The 21,678-nt window shown below is 40.7% G+C and overlaps 1 protein-coding gene across 1 annotated transcript; it reads left to right on the top strand.

Moving 5' to 3' along the window:
* Nucleotides 1-11,452: 11,452 nt before the first annotated feature.
* LOC108918616 (leucine-rich repeat-containing protein 4-like) lies at nucleotides 11,453-14,067 on the top strand. Its single transcript, XM_018726059.2, has one exon. It carries the CDS (start codon nucleotides 11,597-11,599, stop codon nucleotides 13,553-13,555), a length of 1,959 nt encoding a protein of 652 aa, XP_018581575.2. The 5' UTR covers nucleotides 11,453-11,596; the 3' UTR covers nucleotides 13,556-14,067.
* Nucleotides 14,068-21,678: the final 7,611 nt, after the last annotated feature.

Raw genomic sequence — 21,678 nt, 5'->3', positions numbered from 1 at the left:
CAACCTATAGACTACAGACCTCTGTAAATATCTACAACTCTGTCACTTGAATGTTGCTGTAGAAAAGGAGAACAGATTACGGACAGAATCAACAAAAATTATAAAACAGCTCACAACATCGAACAACCCCAGATGAATGATTGCTGCATTATGTATCATTTTATGGAGTGTTGGTTCTGGCTCTTTTGATGCACTGAGGGAGACTTGGCAACAGGACCTTGATGTGTCTTTTTTGTGACCATGACTGGTCATCGATATGTGCAAAAGTCTTCCCTGCCTGCTCCTCCTTTAGCATCCAGGAGCAAAACTTCAAGTTCATTTACAGAATCTGTCTCACATCTGCGCCTGCACAGGATGTTCCCAGCGACATCATAGCTGTGTAAATGTAAAGTTTGTTTATTTGTATAAATGTTTAAACATAAAGCCTCTCCAGGCACTTTGATAGACTTATTCTTGGAAGGGGATACGATGCAAGCTTACTGGACTGGGGTACACACAACAAACCAAGAAAACTTTTACAAAATGTTGATTTCTTTGCAGCTCTTGTTAAATCAGAAACCAAACTCCTTTCTTGGTGATGCTATGCCACATAGACTATTCACTCTTACACGTGAAGTTCCGTCTGTAAACATGCGAATGACAGAAGTATTTACCTCTCTCCCATGCAAAAACATCACATTTAGTTTTCATGAAAACTCCAAAGAATTCTGGAATATCTGGACACCCTTCTGAAAGTTATTTGAAAAAGCTTCATTATCATGCTTGTAATAAATTGTAACCTTTTGACCCTGAGCCCTTACTCTAAGTATGTCGACATATTTGCTTTTTCTTGGTTTACCGTTTATATGTATGCTGCTCTGACCCTATGCTGTGCATAAAACAAAAAAAAAAGACAAACACAAAAAATCATACTACATGGTCTACAGCATTCACAGTCAGAGGGGGCAAATGCAGAGAATGCAATCTATTTTAATCCTGTAATCCATATGAAAATGCTAACATATGAAAGGGATTTGAAGAATAGGGTTTGTAACAAATCTGTCTGCATTAGTAGGATTTAAAAGAAGCAATTAGACCTCCGATTTAATCTGGTCATCTTTGATAGCCCTGGGACTTACCCGCAAGGCTAGCTATTATTTCTGTTTTCAGTCTAACACTTTTGATAAGTCAATTGCTCATCATCCCAATTTGTATTTTACCTGAGCGTACAGCCCATAAATGATCTCCACGTTGTTGAGTTCAGTATAGAAAATGCTGCAGAATGTTTTCCTTCCACAGAACCCTGCAGCACTGTGGGGAAATACAAAACTGCACTGCAACATGAAACACATTACAAAGGGTCATGCCACTAGTTAAGGGAATTCATTCCCAAGCATTTTTTTTTTTTAACTTAAATGTCTCTTCAGACCCTCGTGTCTAGGTAATGGTGCAAACTGTCGGCACTTTGAATGGAAGGCATGTGGGGCAGTGAAAGGTTTGGTACTTACTCCAATAGCTCTGCTACCAAAAAATAAGCTTTCTGGCAAATCCAATAATGCTATTTACAGGATATTGCAGAAAAGCTATATGAGTACCTGACTCACTTCACTAGGTGAAACCACCCAAGGATTTCTTTTATTTTGCCCATGAAACTTGTGCTGTTAACCAACACCTCACTACATTCTATGACAATTTTTAATAACTTTATATAATCATCTGATCTCTCAGCATCTCAGCAGTGAAGCTGGACTGTCAGAAAACTGTATAGATCATTTAAAAATGGCCCTTATTTCTCATTTGGTAAAAACTTCTGATCTTACAAATAAACCATTAACAAACCATCATTAATATGTAGAATGTGACTTCTGGTTTGTCACCACTCGAAATAAAGGAAAAAATGTTGACATTAAAGTTGACATCCATACCACACTGACTGAATATTTTACTGAACTCTAAAATGTAATTTACCAGAGAAACATCAGAAAGTATTGCTCTATCCCAATGAGAGAAACTATGCCTGAGTATGCCCACCATCGAAGCCTCAGCACAGCTGGATGCCAAAAGGGTGGAGAACATCGTAATTGGCTCCATTCATCTTTGATGCCTCTACTGTTCCTTCTGAAATCTGGTTCCCCTCTGCACAATGCAAAACAAAGCTCTAAAACAAAATAGACAAGTGAGTATTCCTCCCCATGTTGTCATTTCCTATATGCTAAAGCTGAACTATTTTTTCCTCCGCCCTAAAAAGTGACATGGGGTTGGGGCTGTGTCATTTATTTCTTTTAAAAGACACCATCCTTCACAGGTCAGTGTACAGGCTTTCACATGTCTAAAACAGGTTTCCACATTCTTTCCTATTTATCTCTTATTCAACCTTTTCATTACACTCCATGTTTCAAGGGCAATCATTTTTAAACACGAATGGCAGGACATGATGTCAACGAGTCTGGTATGGCCACATTTGCTACCAAATCGGTCTGGGGGAAAAGGGTATAGTGAAGAACATTCCTCCAGATTCCACAGTAAATAATGCACTCATTAAGTCAAATGCACTTACTCCTGTGTCAAAAGAAGCCCGGCATTGAGAACAAAATGCAAGGCATTCAGTGACAGTGGAATAAGGGCATGTTTTAAAGATATGTGGCTATACTGCCATCCTGTGCTAGGAGGACTAAAAAACGGACACTTAAAATCTCTGTTTATAAGGCATTCAAATAACCAACATACTGCTAAAGCCTTGCGGCTATTTATCTGAGAAAAAACTAATTAATTCACACATTAATGCAATGTCCCATATTAAAATGTATTTAATTATATGTGACCTAATTAGATTCAGTCTTCTGCCCAAACTGTGCTACTGAAAACCAGCACTATCCCTGAAGGTTGCAGATCATCCACAAAATATTTCCACGCATAACAAACTACAACACAGCAGCTTTTTATCACATTATTTCAGTACTTTGTGTCCTTGACAAACAACGAAATGCTTCCCTATTGAAGGAGCAGATGTCTAACTGTTGCTGATCATTATTTTCATCTCATAACAACCACTCTGCAAACCAAAGGTCCCTGCAGGACAGTCTCCAATCAACTCTCTGCACCACTGAAAACTCTGAGATTTAGAGTCTCACTTAGCAAGAATACTTTTTTCCTGCTGACACCTCAACAGAGATAAATGAAAGAAACATCGCATGAATCGTAATGGTGACAGACCTACCACGCTGCCATGCATATCAATTACATTTTCAAGAGACAAGAGTACTCCTAAATACCAGGAGACACATGTCATCCTGTAGGATCCATCAATGGATCCAGGCCTCCATGACAGGTAGGTTTGATGCCTGCACAGTATAGGAAGGAGGGAGCAGTTGTACTCCCGGTACAGGGAGGTACAACTCGGCCTGATTGCTAATTGTTTACGCTTATTTAGTTTATACTTTTATCCAAAACATCTTGCAATATCAAGCAACATACAGTTATTCATAAATTTATACAACCGAGTTATCTTTACTGGAGTAATTTAGGCTAAGACCCTTTCTCATGGGTACTATAGGAGATAGTGGGATTCAGACCCTGATCCTTGAAGTGTAAGGCAGCAGCTCTAACCATTTTGTTACTTACTGCACTGATACAAGCATTTGCTCATAAAAGTTAAAAGGATGAGAACTTGTTGGGAAAATATTATGAAAATATACAGAACCTTCACTTCTTTACAACTTTGATATACACTTTATGACTTAATGGAATGCAAAAGAGCATAGTGACAGCAAGAAAACTTCTCTCTTACAGTGGTGCAGAAAAAAAAAAAACACTAGTAAAAATGAGAGAAAATAAGAGAATAATTTTGTACTGTCCAGACAAGCCAAGTCAATACATACAGTGTATTCAGTAAGTACTCAAACCCCTCCACTATCTTCACACTTTGTTGTGTTGCAAATTAATTTCAAAATGGATTGAACTGATTCTTTGACATCACTTGACACATAATACCACATAATGGCAAAGTGAGAATGTATTTTTAGAAATTGTAATAAATTTATTAAAAATAAAGAACAAAAATATCCCATTAGGCTGAAACTCTTTATCCAGTACTTTTCAGGACCACCTTTAACAACAATTACCACTGTGAATCTTCATAGGTATGCTTCTACCAGTTAAGCACACCTGGATTTGGGCAATTTATCCCATTTTCAGATCCTCTCAAGCTCTGTCAACTTGGACCGGGGGTGTCAGTGAGTGGCAATCTTCAAATCTCTCTACAGATTTTCTATGGAGTTCAAGTCTGGGCCTTGGCTTAGCTCATAAAGGATATTCAGAGACTTGTTCTGAAGTCACTCCAGCATTGTGTGCTTTGGGCTATTACCAGGCTGAAAGGTAATGTTCACCCAAATCCAAGGTCGTACACACTCTGGAGCAGGTGTTCGAGGACCTCTCTGGATTTGGCTCCATTCAGCTTTCCCTCACTCTTAACCAGTCTCCTAGTCCCTGTTGCTAAGATGTATCCCAACAGCATAATGCTGCCACCCACATGCTTAATTGTACATATGGTATTAATCAGGTAATGAGCTGTGCTTGGTTTTTGCCAGACATAGCAGCTGGTATTGAGGGTATTTTTTATTCATCCAATCAAATAATTATTTTTCTGACGCCCTCAGAGTCCTGTAATTGGGGTTTGGCAAACTCTAAACTTCTGCCTATCCCCTCTACCAGAATCAATAGAGACCTGACTGACAGAGGGCAACAGAGCTGGTTGCCCTTCTGGCAGGCTTCCCTATCTATACACAGGAACTTTCAACTCTCAACACCTCACCGACCAATGCCCTTGCTGCCCAGATACCCAATTTAGCTGGAAGTCTACCTCTAGGAAAGGCCTTAGTGGATAAGCAATCTTCTTAAATTTGACAATGATGGAGACTACTACGCACCTGGGAACTTTCAATGCATTACAATTTTTTAATACCCTTTTCCAAGATCTAGGCATTGCCACAATTTTCTCTTGGAAGTTGGTTGTGCATTTCCTAAACTTTATGGCTTGATTTTTATTCTATCATACACCGTGAACTTTGAGACCCTATAAGGACAGGTATGTGCCTTTCTAAATCACATCCAATCAAGCAAATTTGCAACAGAAGGTTACCATTACATTCTAATGAAAACTCAAAGTTGTTTGAAAGAAATAGGATGTATCTGAGCTCAGTTTGGCATGTCATAGGGTCTGAAAAAAATATGTAAATGAGGGATTTTAGTTCTTAGATTTCTAATAAATTTACAAAAAATTTTGAAATTCTCTTTTCCCTTTGTCCTTATGGGGTCTTACATGTCAACTGATGACAAAAAAATCAATTCAATCTATTTTAAAATAAATGTATAGCACAAAGAAGTGTGGAAACAGAAGAGGGGTCTGAATACTTTCTGAAACCACTGTAATTACTTTCTACTCTTACTATCCTTATCTTTTTTAATGTCACTGAAAAGTTCATTAAGCTGGATTGCAAAGTGTTCTATGCTCTGTCCACACAGCTGAATCAAATAATCAGTGTACAATGGCTCAATGGTAAACAGATCCAAAAATAATTAAGGTGATTAGCTTACAAAGGGCAATATAAAACCCATCCCACAAAAGAGGATAAATCATATGGAAACAGAAGAGATGTGTGGTTTGGATACATGGCATCAATTACGAGATGATAAAGGAATACAAATATAATAATCAAATAATAAACTTTTCAAAATAGAAAATAAAATGTTGAGGTACCAGTAATGTCTGCAGACTTTAATGAATTTAAATGACCTTAAGAGCTGGGTTTGACCATGACAAAATTTGTTAAATGTAATAATAAATGATTTTGCACAAAGAAGATCCTTCAAAGGGCAGCACGATGATGTCGCGAGTGTAGGTTTGCTCACTGCTCAGTCGCTGTGGAGTTTGCATGTTCTTTCCATCTCTGAGTGAATTTCCTCCCTATGCTTCAGTTCCCTCCCATAATCCAAAGAGGTTGTGTGTCTGGGTGTGTGGGCAGTCCCTGGATTCCGAACGAGTCCCGTTCCTAAGCCTGCCTTTAAGTCGAATTTGTTCATAAGTCTGATAATTGTAGATTTCATCGGTACAGAGCCTTTTACATGCTCCATTATTTTCGCTTTGTTCTTTAAAATTGTCCGGATCAATGACCGACTGTAGCCTAAAGCTTTTCCACTGTTTGTTGGCATTTCACCTTTTACATTATTTCCACTTTACTGTCAATCGTGATTATTTTCCTTTCCTTTGATGCATCACCGTCATTTGCATCACATTTACACTTTGGTGCCATGGTTAGTAGGGTAAAAACAAAAACTTAAAGCCAAATACTGTAACGCACTGTTAACACCAACGTGGTCCGACTGAAAAAGAATTAAGTCTCGTCCTACCTTGGGCTCACGGACCCACGAGACAACGACCCGCTGTAGATATGCAATGTTTTGATGTATGTCACAAAGTAGCTCACATTTGCTATTACAAACCATTGTATGTAACTTGAATTTTTAATATATTAGGCTTTACAGGGGTGGTTCATAACTACACGTTGTACGTAAGTTGAACGTTTGTAACCCGGGGACCGCGGGTAATGAAAATTCAGTTCTCAGCCCCATTATCCATTCTCATGCTCAGTTCTTGAGTTCCCATACATTCTAAAGGTCAAACATAATTTTCATCTTGATTAATGAATGAAGTGAAAAAATTAAAAATAAAATCTTTGTTATTTCACAAATAAAAATTCTGAACAAATTATTTTGCAGAGTTTATATTATATTTAAACTGTCCATATTGATTAAGGGGTCACAAGAGGTGGTAAAGCCTTGTCAAGAAAAATAGCTAGGTCAGCTAAGAACTTTGCAAAAGAACATTGATATATTACCTTTTTTCAAAATGCAAATACTGACCTAGCTGACATTTTTATTACTTTTCAGCTGAAGTGGACAACAGCAGGATCCCTTCTATCTCTTCCAAGTGATTACACTGAAGTACTTTATAAACACACCCTTGAAGACTTGTACTATATCAGTTTTATTGTGTGTACCTAATTCTTTCTGACCACTTTGATTTTATAAGGTCATCTTTCTGGTTGCCAGTGTTCATATGCAGCACAAGAAACAGTGAGAAAGAGGCAGAAAAGGGAAGTTGCAGCCTCCATGCTCCACTGCTGCTTGGATTACTTTACCAACATGATGCAAGGTTGTGCGGGTTCACTAAGGCAGACAGTGCACTGAATCAATCCTTGGATTTAAGAACACCCTCGTTTCCAGTCTGGGCAAAAAGGGGAGGCTGTGAAGGGGTGATATACAGTGCAAATCAACATTACAGCATCACATGGCTCAGCTGCTGTTGTAGCTCTGTGTAAGCATGACAGTAACAGCTCAGGGCATCCAGCCCAACTTGCAAATAGGTTTTTGGGAGGCATTAAGCAGCTTCTATAACAAACACCCCCTGTTCACACCAGACTTTAAAAAAGATCTTTTCCAAGTTGGCTGGACCAGTAAAATACAGAATTGTGGAATTCTCTCATCTGAAGTACTGCTCAGTGCTGCTGAAAAACAAAACACAGGCATGACTAGTGCTGAGAATTAAATAATTTCTTAAACCTGAAGGCAGTAATATCCTCAGTTTGGCAAAAAGTGTCATCTCAACTGTCCAAAATGTCCTCTTCAGTCCCCATCCTCCGCAGACAGTAGCCACCACCACTGCTGGAGATTGGGGTCACTGACCGGTATAGCAGGCACATTCTACCCCAGATATGAAACATTGCCTCTCCCCACTCACCACATCCCACAGGGCCTCAGTTGCCATGCTCCAATCTTTACAGTGATCGACTGACCTAGTACTCCAAAAAACACTGGCTCAATACACCAAATGCAGGCCACTTCAGCATAACATACTGCTCATGAATGATGTTTTAACAGAGACAGTTTGCCTTTGAAACCAAGCTACATGCAAGCTTGACTGCAATAAAAACCAAGCATAGAAAAAACAACAAAAATTACTTTTACACCTGAAGGAAAAATAAATGTTGTAATCATTTTAAATATAGGAAAAATCCATGCAGTCATCAGTTACATAGCGCAGGTTTGCGGTGGTACAGAGTTTATAACAAAGGCGTGGGAGAGAATGAGGATACACCCTGGATGGGATGCCAGGCTATTGAAGAGTAGAGATGAAAAACAGTTCAATGTTTTTACTTTTCTTACAGAGTTTCAAAGACATTTTACTGCCTAATTATCAGCATTGCATGCTGTTAATCTGAGATCTGCACCTCTGTCCTGTTGTACCTAAGCTACGGTGGCGGACTGCAAGCAGCTCAGTGGGGCCCCAGCAAAAGCCCCAAGGCAACTCCAGGGAGTTGCCATCACCAACTCCAGCTCCAGCTCCTGGATCTGGGAGAACTGAGTTACTGCATAGGCTATCCCCATGCAGAGAGGCAGGTCCACAGTGCCAGCCTCAACTAGTGGGATGTCATGAGACACAGTCATGCCACCAATCAAGGGGCACATTTGGCTTTCCCCAGAGATGCACCAAATGTGTTTCGATCACTAGTGCAACATGAGACCGCTGACTGGGAAACTGTTTATTGTGACACTTGTCAACCCATACGCTACTGGGGTATTCTCTGCAGAATGGTCTTCAGATTGTCAAACATCAACAGGTTTAGTAATTGAACCAGATTACAAGTTATAATCATTTAAATTAATCAGTGCACCTTAATGAATGAATGAATGAATGAATGAGCTTTATTGCCAAGTGTGTTTACACATACAAGGAATTTGTCTGGGTGACAAAAACTTCCACTGCACAGACAGAATGACAGTGACAAGACACAGATAATAAAAGTAGAGTGAGCTAATAAAAGATATATATATATTTACACACACACACACACACACACACACACACACACACACACACACACACACACACACACACACACACACACACACACACACACACACACACACACACACACACACACACACACACACACACACACACGGGGGCACGGTGGCGCAGTGGGTTGGACTGGGTCCTGCTCTCTGGTGGGTCTGGGGTTCGAGTCCCGCTTGGGGTGCCTTGCGGCGGACTGGCGTCCCGTCCTGGGTGTGTCTTCTCCCTCTCTGGCCTTACGCCCTGTGTTGCTGGGTAGGCTCTGTGACCCCGTATGGGACAAGCAGTTCAGAAAATGTGTGTGTGTATATATATATATATAGAGAGAGAGAGTATAAAATAGACACTTGACATTTTATGTTTGTACAGGTATGTTATATACAATGCAAGGGAAAGTAAATAAGAGATATGATGTGAAAAATAAATATAAATATAAATAACGTTGTTTATTGCACCTTTACAGCAACCTGAAAGAATCACGGATGCTTCAACTTCAGCATTGGGAATTGGTGCCAGGCATTAAGCATTTATTTCTCAATTTTGATGACACAAATGAAGCACCTCACCGAAACAAGTGTAAACAACTATTAAAAGGGAGAGCTTTTTTGGGAGTAGTTTAAACATCTAATAACAGATTGAACTCTTGCATCAGTGCTGGTGAAGTAACCATATGATTACACTGCACCGGTGTCTTAACAGTCACAGACCACGGCTACCCAAGTGAATGACATGGCTCCTAATCACCCTGAACAAAGAGACAGGAATTTGTAGAAACAAATGGGATGGCTACTAAAAAATTCTCAACCCAAAGCCAGAGCACTAGGGCACCTCTACTCTTGCAAAAAAAAAAAAAAAAAAAATCCTAATTTGGTCTTCTCCAAGTTGGCTGTCTCTATCCTTAGCAGCAAACATGGGGTATCGCGACATGGACTGCATCACCTCGGCTGGCTCCCTATCTGACTGGTGCCGACCAGCCTTCATTCTTCTACTGCTGATAGCTAAAAGCAAATATCAACTTGGGCTTAACCCAAACGGGTGGTAAAAGTCCAAGAACAATACATCAGTGATCAAAATTTTCAATGCGCTCATGTGTATATGTGTATCATTACAATCTGCCGCCAATACAGCAGCCCAACCACTGCCACATTTGATCTCCCTCAACAGGGGACCAAAATAGTTTTAAATGCTCTGAGGGGTTTGGACTTGACAGACTGCTCTGAGCTCCCCAATAACTGGAGGAGAGAAAAAAATCTTTACAGCATATCAATGTAACCTAGCTGGAAACACTCAGTATTAAGCCCCGGAGGAGCAAGTGAGAGAGAGCGAGGGAGAGCGAGAGAGAGAGAGAGAGAGAGAGAGAAAGGAGGGGGAGTGCGAGGGAAGGAGAGAGCAAGAGAGGGAGGGGGGGATGTGTTAATACACAAGAACACTGCATCAAACCAATGCACTGCTCTGGACGATATGCGTCAGCAGTACATTCACGTTTCCTCTGAAGGACAAAAGGAGGAGAGAGAGCAAACCCATCTTCGCTGCCTGCAACAGCGATCGGTGAAGAAACAGAAGGCGGGAAGGTAAATGTGGGAGGGGGGTTAAAAAATGCTGCCCTGGCCTGCCCTTTCCCCTGCTCTCGATTCAGCCACCATTCAGGCTCATGCTGCCGTTCGCCAGCTGGACAGATGTCTGATGACTACAAAAGGCTAGCCGCTGCGACCTGCTCCCTCCAGACAAAAGGAGGATAACTGCAGAAGCTGTGGGGGGGGGCGAGCGCTGGATCACCGGCGCGACGATTTCTTCTCTGTCCTCCAAAGGACCACACGAGCACTCTCAACATTGCAGTGCTTCCCCTTCCCCCACACCTCCCTCCTTTGGTGAAATTGACAGATCATTGCTAACTGCAAGCGCTGGGCTGCTACATGTACTGACTTCACAGCTAAGCTGGTTGAAAAAGGAAAAAGAGACCTAATGCCTGAAATGTACAGCTTCTAGCCTTTTTCATCCAACCGTGCACAGAAAAATCTACTGGACGAGCGACGAGGGATATCAGACGGCACAACTGACAGAGCAAAGAAATTTGGAAGGGACTATGGATTTCTGTCTCTCTGCCTTGGTGTGACGTGCACTCGGCTCAACGATGGAACACGGAAAAGCAGAGACCGCGGCACTACTAGGTGCTAGGTTCCAAGGACAATTCGTTGGAGAGCTGGAGGGGCGACCCTTCAATGCTGAACGGATTCACGGACCTGCTTAGCTTATCGGGCCTTACACCTTTTCAGTGAAGGTGTTTTAATGCTGCTGTTCTCGGATTTATTAGGAGCCATTTTGCCTGATCGGGCCACTATTCAATTTACTTCTGTAACAGGAAAAAAGAAAGGCTGCTGAGTTCCTGAGGATACATGAATTTCACACTAGGGCTGTACTGTGACTGCAAAAAAATTCTTTAAAAAAGAGGGAAAGGACTTCTCAGAACTCCAGAGGTAGGTGTTCAGTGTTCCTACTCCTCTTTTCATCAATTCAGTCTTTTTCTCTGCCCCAATTTTTTTTTTTTTTTTTTTTGCATTTGTGTGTGTCTCGCACTGTCTCAGAGCAACGTCTTTTTCGCACTATCCATGGAAAAAGGAACCAGAGTCTTGTTTAAACCAGGGTAGGGCCTGTTCTCCTTTCCATGCCAAATCCCCAGACGATGTTGAATTATGAACGTGCCACATCATGAGTCTCTTGTGGCAGGTAACTGTGCACCATACCTGGAATGCTGCCCTGCTTTTTGTAGTCTACCTCATGGTGCGAGTGTTAAGTCTATGTGCCGCCTCAGTGGGACCACAGAGCTGCCCGGTGGTCTGCTCCTGCAGTAACCAGTTCAGCAAGGTGGTGTGTACTCGCCGCGGCCTCACCAAGGTCCCCTCGGGCATCCCCTCCAACACACGGTACCTCAACCTGATGGAGAACAGCATCGAGATGATCCAGGCAGACACATTCCGCCATCTCCACCATATGGAGAGGCTGCAGCTGGGAAGGAATGCTATCCGGCAGATTGAGGTCGGCGCCTTCAATGGTCTGACCAGTCTGAACACCCTGGAGCTATTTGACAACCGGCTCACTGTCATACCCAGTGGCGCTTTCGAATACCTGTCCAAACTGCGTGAGTTATGGCTCAGGAATAACCCCATTGAGAGCATACCCTCCTATGCTTTCAATCGGGTGCCCTCCTTAATGCGCCTGGATTTGGGGGAACTGAGGAAACTGGAGTACATTTCAGATGGTGCTTTTGAGGGATTGTACAATTTAAAATACCTTAATCTTGGAATGTGTAACATCAGAGAAATGCCCACTCTGTCCCCGTTAGTTGGGCTGGAGGAGCTGGAGATTTCGGAAAACCACTTTCCAGAAATTAAACCTGGATCTTTTCGGGGACTGAAATCCTTGAAAAAGCTCTGGATTATGAACTCCCAGATCAGCCTAATAGAACGTAATGCTTTTGATGATGTCACAGCATTGATGGAGCTCAACCTGGCCCATAACAACCTTAGCTCCTTGCCCCATGACCTTTTTACACCTTTGCGGTACCTGGTGGAGCTACACTTGCACCATAACCCCTGGAATTGCAACTGTGATGTGGTGTGGCTTTCCTGGTGGCTGAGAGAGTACATCCCCACAAACTCCACCTGCTGTGGCCGCTGCCACTCGCCAGCCCACATGCGGGGCCGCTACCTGGTGGAGGTGGACCAGACCACCTTTCAGTGCTCTGCACCTTTTATTGTAGATGCACCACGGGATCTGAACATCTCGGCAGAACGTGTGGCTGAGCTAAAGTGCCGCACGGCACCCATGTCATCTGTTCGGTGGTTACTGCCCAATGGCACTGTCCTGACTCATGGGTCCAACCATCCGCGGATATCTGTGCTCAATGATGGGACACTCAACTTCTCCAACGTGCTGCCCTCTGACACAGGGATTTACACCTGCATGGTGACCAACGTGGCAGGGAACTCCAATGCCTCAGCCTATCTCAATGTCAGCAACGCAGAGCTCAACACATCCAACCTGAGTTACTTCACTACTGTCACTGTGGAGGTCGTTGAGCCCCCTTCTGAGGAGACACCTAAGCCCAAAATGGTGACTGCCTCACCTTCCGTCTTTCAACCAGTGTTCATATCGACACCCACTGTCCTCCTGGAGAACACCAAGACACCAGAGCAGGTGTCTGTTCCAACCACCAAAGGCACAGAAAAACCCCCCACGAGCTTGGACGAGGTCATGAAGACAACCAAGATCATTATTGGCTGCTTTGTTGCAGTCACCCTGTTGGCGGCAGTCATGCTGATTGCTTTTTACAAACTGCGCAAGCGCCACCAGCAGCGAAGCACAGTGGCAGCCACAAGGACTATAGAGATCATTCAAGTGGATGAGGACATGGGCAGGGCAGCCTCCGCCACAAGTATACCGGGAGAGGGGGCAGTAGTGCTATCTACCATCCGAGATCACAACAATACCTACAATACCTACAAGGCCAACTACAACACCTACAAACCAGCACATGGGTCCCACTGGACGGGAAACAACATAAGCAACTCTCTTCACCGACCCAGGCCCCGGCCTATAACGACTATCCCAGAGCACTACATAACAAAAACTCAAAAAAAAGAGAAGGTACAGGAAACACAGATTTAACATTCCCATACCCTTCTATTTCCTGTTAAAAATGCAATAGAATGCACAAAAAGACAGTAAATTTTGTACAGTGTGCAAAACTAAGACTGTTTTCTTGTACATGCTTATACATAAAACCTATAAATATAAATATATATGAAAGATAAAACAATCTACTTTGGGCTGGTAAGAGAACATTATATAAAAAATACATTTAAACTATTTTGTAACTTGTAACTTTATTTAAAAATGCGAGCTGTTAAGATGTGATGATTTTGAGAAATGAGGGTGAATCTGTTTGAAAAAGGGCATTCTATAATTTTTAGACAATGCTATCTAGGATGCAGTGAATTCTTATTTATACAGAGAAGACTTTCTAAAGAAGAGCCCCAAATTTAACTTTACAGGTTTATCTTGTAAAAACACCAAGAATTTGTACTGTGCCAAAAGTTACAATTGCAATAAAGGATTTTTTGGAAGAAAAAAAGGAAAATTTAACAACCTTTTTCCAGTTGAAAGTGAAAATAAGCATAAGGAGGGTTTGTAGTGTAGCTTCCAGGTAACTGTTTCTAGATTGTTTTCAGCACATTTATGCAGCTATAATTTAGCTCTATATCAGCTGAGAATTCAGCTAGATTCACCAAGATTTCTGGGAAACCTTTGGTATTTTCATCTATTTGAGTCAGGAAATTGCCAGTGGTGATGAAATGGTCATGTGTCAATGCTATTTAGGACTTGGTTGTTTTCTTTTATTTGTAGCTTATGAAATGCTTCAGTATTGTCTGCAAAGCTTTGAAATTAATATGGATCTGAATCAAATGGTTCCTTGGATTTGATGAGGATAGGAACTGGAGAACAGCAGCAGTAGTACTGTGGTTTGCTGTGAGAGAATGCCTCATTTTCTCTTTCGCTGGCAAGTATATATTGGATAAATTTCCTTGTTTTGGGGACTTAAAATTGTGTTAAGAGTCAGTGAGATGCTGACTGGTATTATTGGAAGTACTTTTTCTTCTTTCTTTTTTAGAGAAATCATGCAAAAAAACTGCTAGACATTCAATTGCTCTGGGTTTCCTTTCATTGAATTTAATCAGTTGCTTTTTATTTCTAACTTTTATAAAGAAAAATGATAACGGACATTAAAATCATGTATTATGCTTTCCTGCACGCCATTTATAAATGCACTGTAGAAGGGATTATGTAAATCTGTCAGCACTTCCTACGGGCAACAACTGATAGGAACATCTACAGCAGGCTGTCTTATATTGATCAAAATATGCAAGCTAAGGAGTATTACACTCCTGGAAAGTAAACTGCTGAGATACCTCCAGTATTCAGAGAAACAATCAAAGGCAAAAATTGTTTTTATTTAATTTAGCTGGGGGGTGCAGAAAACATTATGCATAAAATACATAGGAGTAAAATATGTAAAATGTAATCTCTTTACTGTTGAAAAAGGTCAGCAGCAAAAATGCTTACTAACATAATGTTTGGAGATACACTGGTATTATCACACCATTTGGCCACAGTAGTTCTGATACAATCCAACTTCTATTAGCTGAAGCACAGTTATCCACTTACATGAAATGGACACTTGAAGCCAAATAAGTAACAAGTCAAAAGTGCCTGCAAGTATTTTTATCTTCACCTTCTGCCATTAAAAAGACTGGAAAGCAAAGTAAGGTGATATACTGCGTGGCATGCAGACATTTCCAAGGTGCCTGATATGCAATAGGACTGTCAGGTGAAATGACTTTTCTTTCTCCAGACATCAGTAAAGGGCTTTAAATAGCAGCTCCATGACAAAATGATAGAGAGCATGACAGTCATTTTTTCAGACATCCATGGATGTCTTACTTATGACTTCATGTGGTTAAAAATAAGCATCCACATTATGGGAGAGGAAAAGCAAGCAAGGGTCATGTTAGCAGCATGGCGAAGTTAATCTCACAAATTTCTCACTTCAGCAGGTGACTCATGACTTGCCCCGTGAGGGCTGTTTTACCTAGTAAAAAACTACTTTAAAACAGGTGTTTGAAAAGCTAATACATCACTATTGGATATCGGCAATGATTTCAACATGGGAGAGAATATGCTTCCCACAAGTACAAATAGCACTGCTGAAAACCCATCAAACCCCTCGTTACAAAAGATAGCAGGCATGAATTTGCAGTGCTTAGCTTGCAAGTGAAACGAAACCCCACAAAATGGGGCTGAAGGAAGGATATTGAGAAAGTCACCAATTAGGATCCCGCTTGGAACTGGAGGTGCCCTGAGAGGGAGAGGCCTGGGAGACCTGCAGGAGTGCCGGTGAGAGACAGTACACATTTACCGGTTTGCACAATGGTGCAGACCCCTTGGGGAGAGGGGCCAAAACTGATAAGCAGGCTGTGATAATAAGCAGGCCCAGATTGTGCTGTTTCCCTGCATAATTAATTTGCAGATCTTCATATGCAATCAACTGTGGGAGTACTGCTGAATTCACCAAAGAACAGTGGGATGTGCTCTTGCATTTTTCAATCCAATTGATGCGGTTTCCCTCAGCTGTGCTTCTGTGTGAGGGCTGTAGTGTTATGGAAGACCATCTGCAGCAAATTTTGAGGCAGGACAAACCACACCTTTCAACCAGAATGCAAGTCACCATCTCAGGGTGGAAAAAACTGAGAAGACGCTACAAGAAATTCAGAGCTCATATCATTGTTGATTTGAATCTCGTGTTCTTTCTGATGCAAAAGTAAACAAAAAAAAACTACCTGAAAACAATGGCATACTAAAGCAAGTCAGTATGTCGTTCACTTGTAAGATGCATCAGACTTTGGCATGGCTATATCTTCGAGGTTTGGACATGTTTAAGTTCACTAGTATGTGGTTAACTCTATGTTTCATGTTTAGCACTTGACAAACCTTATGTGGGCTCAAAACCTATCACAACACATTTTTACCCATCAGCAAAATTTCTGCCCACCCTGTAAGCAATACTTCCCTATTCCCCGCGGCCAACAGCATGTCCGTGTTTCAGTGGCCCTTTCCCTAAATGATTCATGGCTGTCTGCATGACATGATTCAAAACCGAACAGAGCTGGAAGTGGCACCATCAAAAGCCACAAAAAGTAAAGAACAATCATGTCTTGTATTGTGTAGAAGCTTGCAGCTTTTACTATTATATAATACTTGTGTCCGCCTAAGAATCAAAGTAATTCTCCAGGGCTACAGATCTTATTTGCAGCAATGTACGATGCTGCATTTAAAGAAGGAAATAAATTTAAAAGTTTGATGTTTGAAACATAGTTCCTGGTAACAATACTCAGGTCATCTTAGTTTATTTTTTGTAGTATCGTGTAATATTAGCTGAAGGGTGGCAGTCAGAATTTTGTAATGAAATGAAAATGCAAAAATACAGAGGGATTTGAATGCAGAGAAGCATTCAAAATGGATAAATAATTGTGAGTAGTTTACTGTGTCAAGCTAACACTGAAAGTTGATTTGGAAAAAAAAATTAAAATCTGCTAAATTACTAAATTCTATTAATAACATTATACAAAAAGTAAGACTACTACTGCCTGCAAATTGGCGGAAAACCATCAAATTGACAGATTGATAGAAAAATTGCACTTTTAACTTAGCATAATAACTGTTGTGCTTCACTGCTGGTGTGATTGCCTTTATGGCAAGACATTGTCCAAGTGGTAGAATGGGGGGAAACAATAAAGATCAATGCGGGAATTAATGGAGCAGTCAGTGGAATTACAGTGCTGCTTGAAAGTATGTGAACCTTTGTGTCCCTTAGTTTCACCACCAAATTGTTCTTGAATCAGCACCAGTCTTTCTCCTCTGGCATAATAGATGTGTAACTAGAAATTCCATATGTTAGTTTTTGAGGAAGTCATGCGTGTTCTAGAAAAAAGGAAGTAGTGCAGGTGCAAAAATAAGTGAACCCCAGGTAGAATCAGGTGTGTAAATCATAATCATGTATTTAGTTTGTAAGTTTAAGATTTTGATTTTACAAGTTCATTTTAATATTTTATACAAGGAAACCCTCCCTATAGAGTTCACATACTTTCAAGCAGCACTGTATTCGTTCTTCATCCCATTTCAGCATTGTTAATTTCTAGAGATGTGCACTGAATGACAAACATGGTGAGGACTGCTACAGGGGAGAGTGTTAAACGCCAAGAGCTCATCTGAAAACACAAATGGGAAGTGTGTTCTATGTAGCCTGTTCACTCAAGCTTAAACAGCATATAAAACCTGCAATACCAAAGGTACTGTAAGACAAGCGTTTTGTGTTCGCCAATTATTTTTTCAATAAATACTGCATCCACTTCAACTGGTATTGTAGATGTTTAATTTCAGGGGTTGCTGTATACTGGAGGCACCTGGGTGCAAGAAAATGTGGGTTTGATCTTCACTCAGTTTGTGTCGAGTTTGTATGTTCTCCCAGTGTCTACCTATGTTTCCTCTGGGTGCTCTAGTTTCCTCCCACAGTCCAAAGGCATGCAGATCAGGTGAACTGGTGACGCTAAATTGCCCATCATGTGTGAATGACGTGTGTGTGCACGTGCAGGTGTTTCTTTCGGTGTAGATTTTTTTTTCAGGTTACTTTTTTCTGCATTCAATATCCATTTTTTCCATCATAATATTCAGATGCACTCCAAGTATAAAATAAAATCTACTGTTATGAATACCATATTTATTTATTTTAATGCACATTGGGTCCCTTACCATAAATCTAGTCTACCCAGCATTTATTGTTTGAGGAATAAAACATAACAGAAAAGCTGGAACTCAATTTGTTGCAGCTCAAACAACTGAAATGTTTTGTATATTAAAGTACTGTACATCATTTTTGACTGCTTTGGTAAATGTTTACAGTGCTCTCGAAAAAAGAGAGGCTACCATCACTTAATTGAGTTCATTTGACTACAGCCTTTCTGCTCTTAAACCTGCACAAACATCCCTATTTTCTCCATGCTCAAAGCAGTCTCTAACCACAGTCTGTCACCTGTGTTTTATAGAAAGTTTTTCACAGATTGTTAATTGTTTGCCATTACTAAGCGAACACAATTACATGAAAACATATTACGGCTTTGTGGAGGCTGGCACTAATGTAAAAACCGCTATGCTATCACAACACTGGTTTTCTCTCTTTCTCTCTCTCACACAGTTTTTTTTTTTTTTTGTATGATTTCTAAGGATTCTGGTTCATGCTGATTTCCTTTTACAATAAACCAAACATAACTAGATAGGATTCCCTTTGTGCATTTTCTCAGAGCAGCCAAAAAAAAAAAAGCAGACTCAAATAAAAGAATTTTTCCCTTTCAAAAAAAGTAGTTCATTGAAGTTTTAAGTCTGAAACAAACACGTTTTGTGGTTCAGCTCATAGTGAAACCTTACATTAGCTTAAGGCATAAGCCATCAAAGATGCTGAGATTAGCTGCAGCAGTGAAGTAGCGTAGAAGAATTCTGAAACATATCCTTTGCAATGAGTTAGTAGAGTACACCAATGAAAGAAAGAAAGAAAGAAAGAAAGAAAGAAAGAAAGAAAGAAAGAAAGAAAGAAAGAGGAGGAGAGGGGAAAGGCATGTGTATGTGTGTGGGGGCTTACCTAAATTGCTCATTAAGGTTTTTCAATGTGCTTTCAGCTCAGATGTTTTGTTTAGCCATAAAAGCAAAAGTCAGAATGGGTTGTATCTCTGTGCAGCTGAAATATTATGTCAATTTCTTCACTAAGTATGCCTTTATTATCCAACAAGTCACTCTTGCTAAATGTGTCACTAATCTTAAACTAAGCAGCACATTTGTGATGACAGCATATTTGTGGAGCAGCGTACAATGCAAAACAGAAAACTTCCCCACTGCTTTTAAAATTTAAATAGTTTCCTGTGCTGTTCAGTTGTGGTATCCCTCATCTTCCATAATGGTGCTCATTTAAGAAGAAGTCTACTTCTGGTTCTTCAACTGAGAGAGTTAAGGAATTAAGACTGAGTAATGAAGTACTGGACAATGCATGCAAAACTGTAAATCTCGGTGACTTTGATTTGAGAACTCAAAGCCTAAATTCACAGCCTGTGAAGATGTTTGTGGGTAAAAGTCGCACCACCCTCATGATTCAGTGTAGAGCCTCTTTGACATCCCACAAGGGGTGTTTTGTTGCTTGGCAGACAGGAAGTGGAGTCAGTGGATTATTTCAGGGAGTAATTGAGCCAGAGTCAGCTGTGGCTATCTGTCAGGGGTGGGAAAACAAGCCTGACTGTGTTTACGCATCACAGGAGCCAAGCCTTGAGGAGGACGTGATGGCACTGTCGTTCTTTTTTTTTTCTCTGTACAACCGCTGGAACACTTTCCGGGGCGAGGAACCTCTGATGTTTCTTGTGTCTGCATGTACTTGGAGGGCAGGCAAATGAGACAACACCAATCAACAAATAAAGGGACAAAAGTGTGTGTGTTTGTGCATCTGAGAAAGGCAGAATTGTAGCCACTCAGCTGCAGCATGCATATTAATTAATAAAAACATAGTCAGTGTGGAGCCTTGAACCAAATACAGCTCAAGGGAGTGAAGAAACACATTTTACCAGACAACACAGTTCAACCACTACACTCAGGGTAAAAGGAGTTTCAGGATCTCACTCGAAACAGACTTTTTTATTATTAACAATCAATCAGACAGTGAGTAATAATTTAATGGAACTGTAAGAGGCATATACTTAAACCCAATATATTACAATATGACAAGAGCAGTTAACATCAATTCAGAATCATTTACTTTTATGAGTCAGTGGGCACATGTCCCATTTTCAGTTTATAATAGTCTTTACTTGCGTGCATGAAATTTAAAAGGTTTAAAAGAAAGAGCACATCTAAACTGCAAGGGGATAATTATTTCAATTAAACCTTTAGTATAACATTTCAGAAATTATATAAAATTAATAGTCATTCTGCATACTGTGATGATTTTATTTCTTCACCCAGGAAAATCTAAAGAATAGAAAAAATTAAAACAAAGAACTGATACTTGTGTCTCAAGAAAGACGACACATGAATGATACAGATCAGAATGAAAACAAACATTTTCTCTTTAATAAACCCATGACAAAATGAGCTGGATAAACTCTCCACACCAAATGAAATCTAAGGTTATGTATATTTCTGTACACACAAAGACAGAAAGGTAACTGTTTAAACTGAACGCTTATGAAATTGTCAATGAACTCAGAGGGCTCAGGAAATTAAATATGGAGAAGACCTGAGGGCAGACAAGATTAATACGAAAGAAAAAATAAAATTAAATTAAAAAGAAGATTAATATGGATCTGGCTGATATCTCCTTGTGGAGGAATGTATGGCAGAGCAAGAGAATCCCAGGTCAAGCTTCCTCAAGGAAGGTTTCTGCTCTCCTCTCTTCTCCCTGGAGAGCTGTCAAAGTTCAGCTGCCCAGGGCACCTACGGATCTCTTGCACTGGGACATTCAGATGTATTAGGACATGTCCAACATAATTTATACAGGTAGTTTGGTACATACTATGCTGTTTGCACACATGGGACATGTGACAGGAGGAACAAAGGGAGGAGGAGAGTTGTAGTGAGATATACAGAGGGCCTTTACTGACACTGGGCCATGATGGAAAGTTTCTGGATAACACTGCCACTACTATGTGTGGCACCACATTTCAGAAGGGGCTATCATGGGACACAAGCTGTTACTCTTTTTTGCACTTTGCCAGAAAGGAAATAATGTCCATAAAGCTTTATAAGTTGCCTCAAAAGGACTTTATTTAATGTTAAAAACGACTGGGAACCATGAGTTATGCAGACTATTACAACCGACAGGTGATCCAAGATGTAACGACTGCAGTGGGACTTGTGTTTATACAATAAGATACACTGTTTATATTCAGGGCAACTCAGGGCGTAATGCTGGAGGGCGAGAGGACACACCCAGGACGGGACACCAGTCCGTCGCAAGGCACCCCAAGTGGGACTTGAACCCCAGACCCACCGGAAAGCAGGACTCGGTCCAACCCATTGCACCACCACCCCGCCAAGCAACAATTGAAATGCCAAAAATAAAACTGAACAGAAAACATGGCCAAAGAGTTTGTGTCATTATCCAAAGGAAATTAAAACAGCATATTTTAAGATGTTCTGCA

Source organism: Scleropages formosus, chromosome 21 (genome assembly GCF_900964775.1).
Source record: "Scleropages formosus chromosome 21, fSclFor1.1, whole genome shotgun sequence".
Taxonomy (NCBI): Eukaryota; Metazoa; Chordata; class Actinopteri; order Osteoglossiformes; family Osteoglossidae; genus Scleropages; species Scleropages formosus.
The sequence above is the reverse complement of the archived record's forward strand: the minus strand, read 5'-3'. Positions and strand labels throughout refer to the sequence as shown.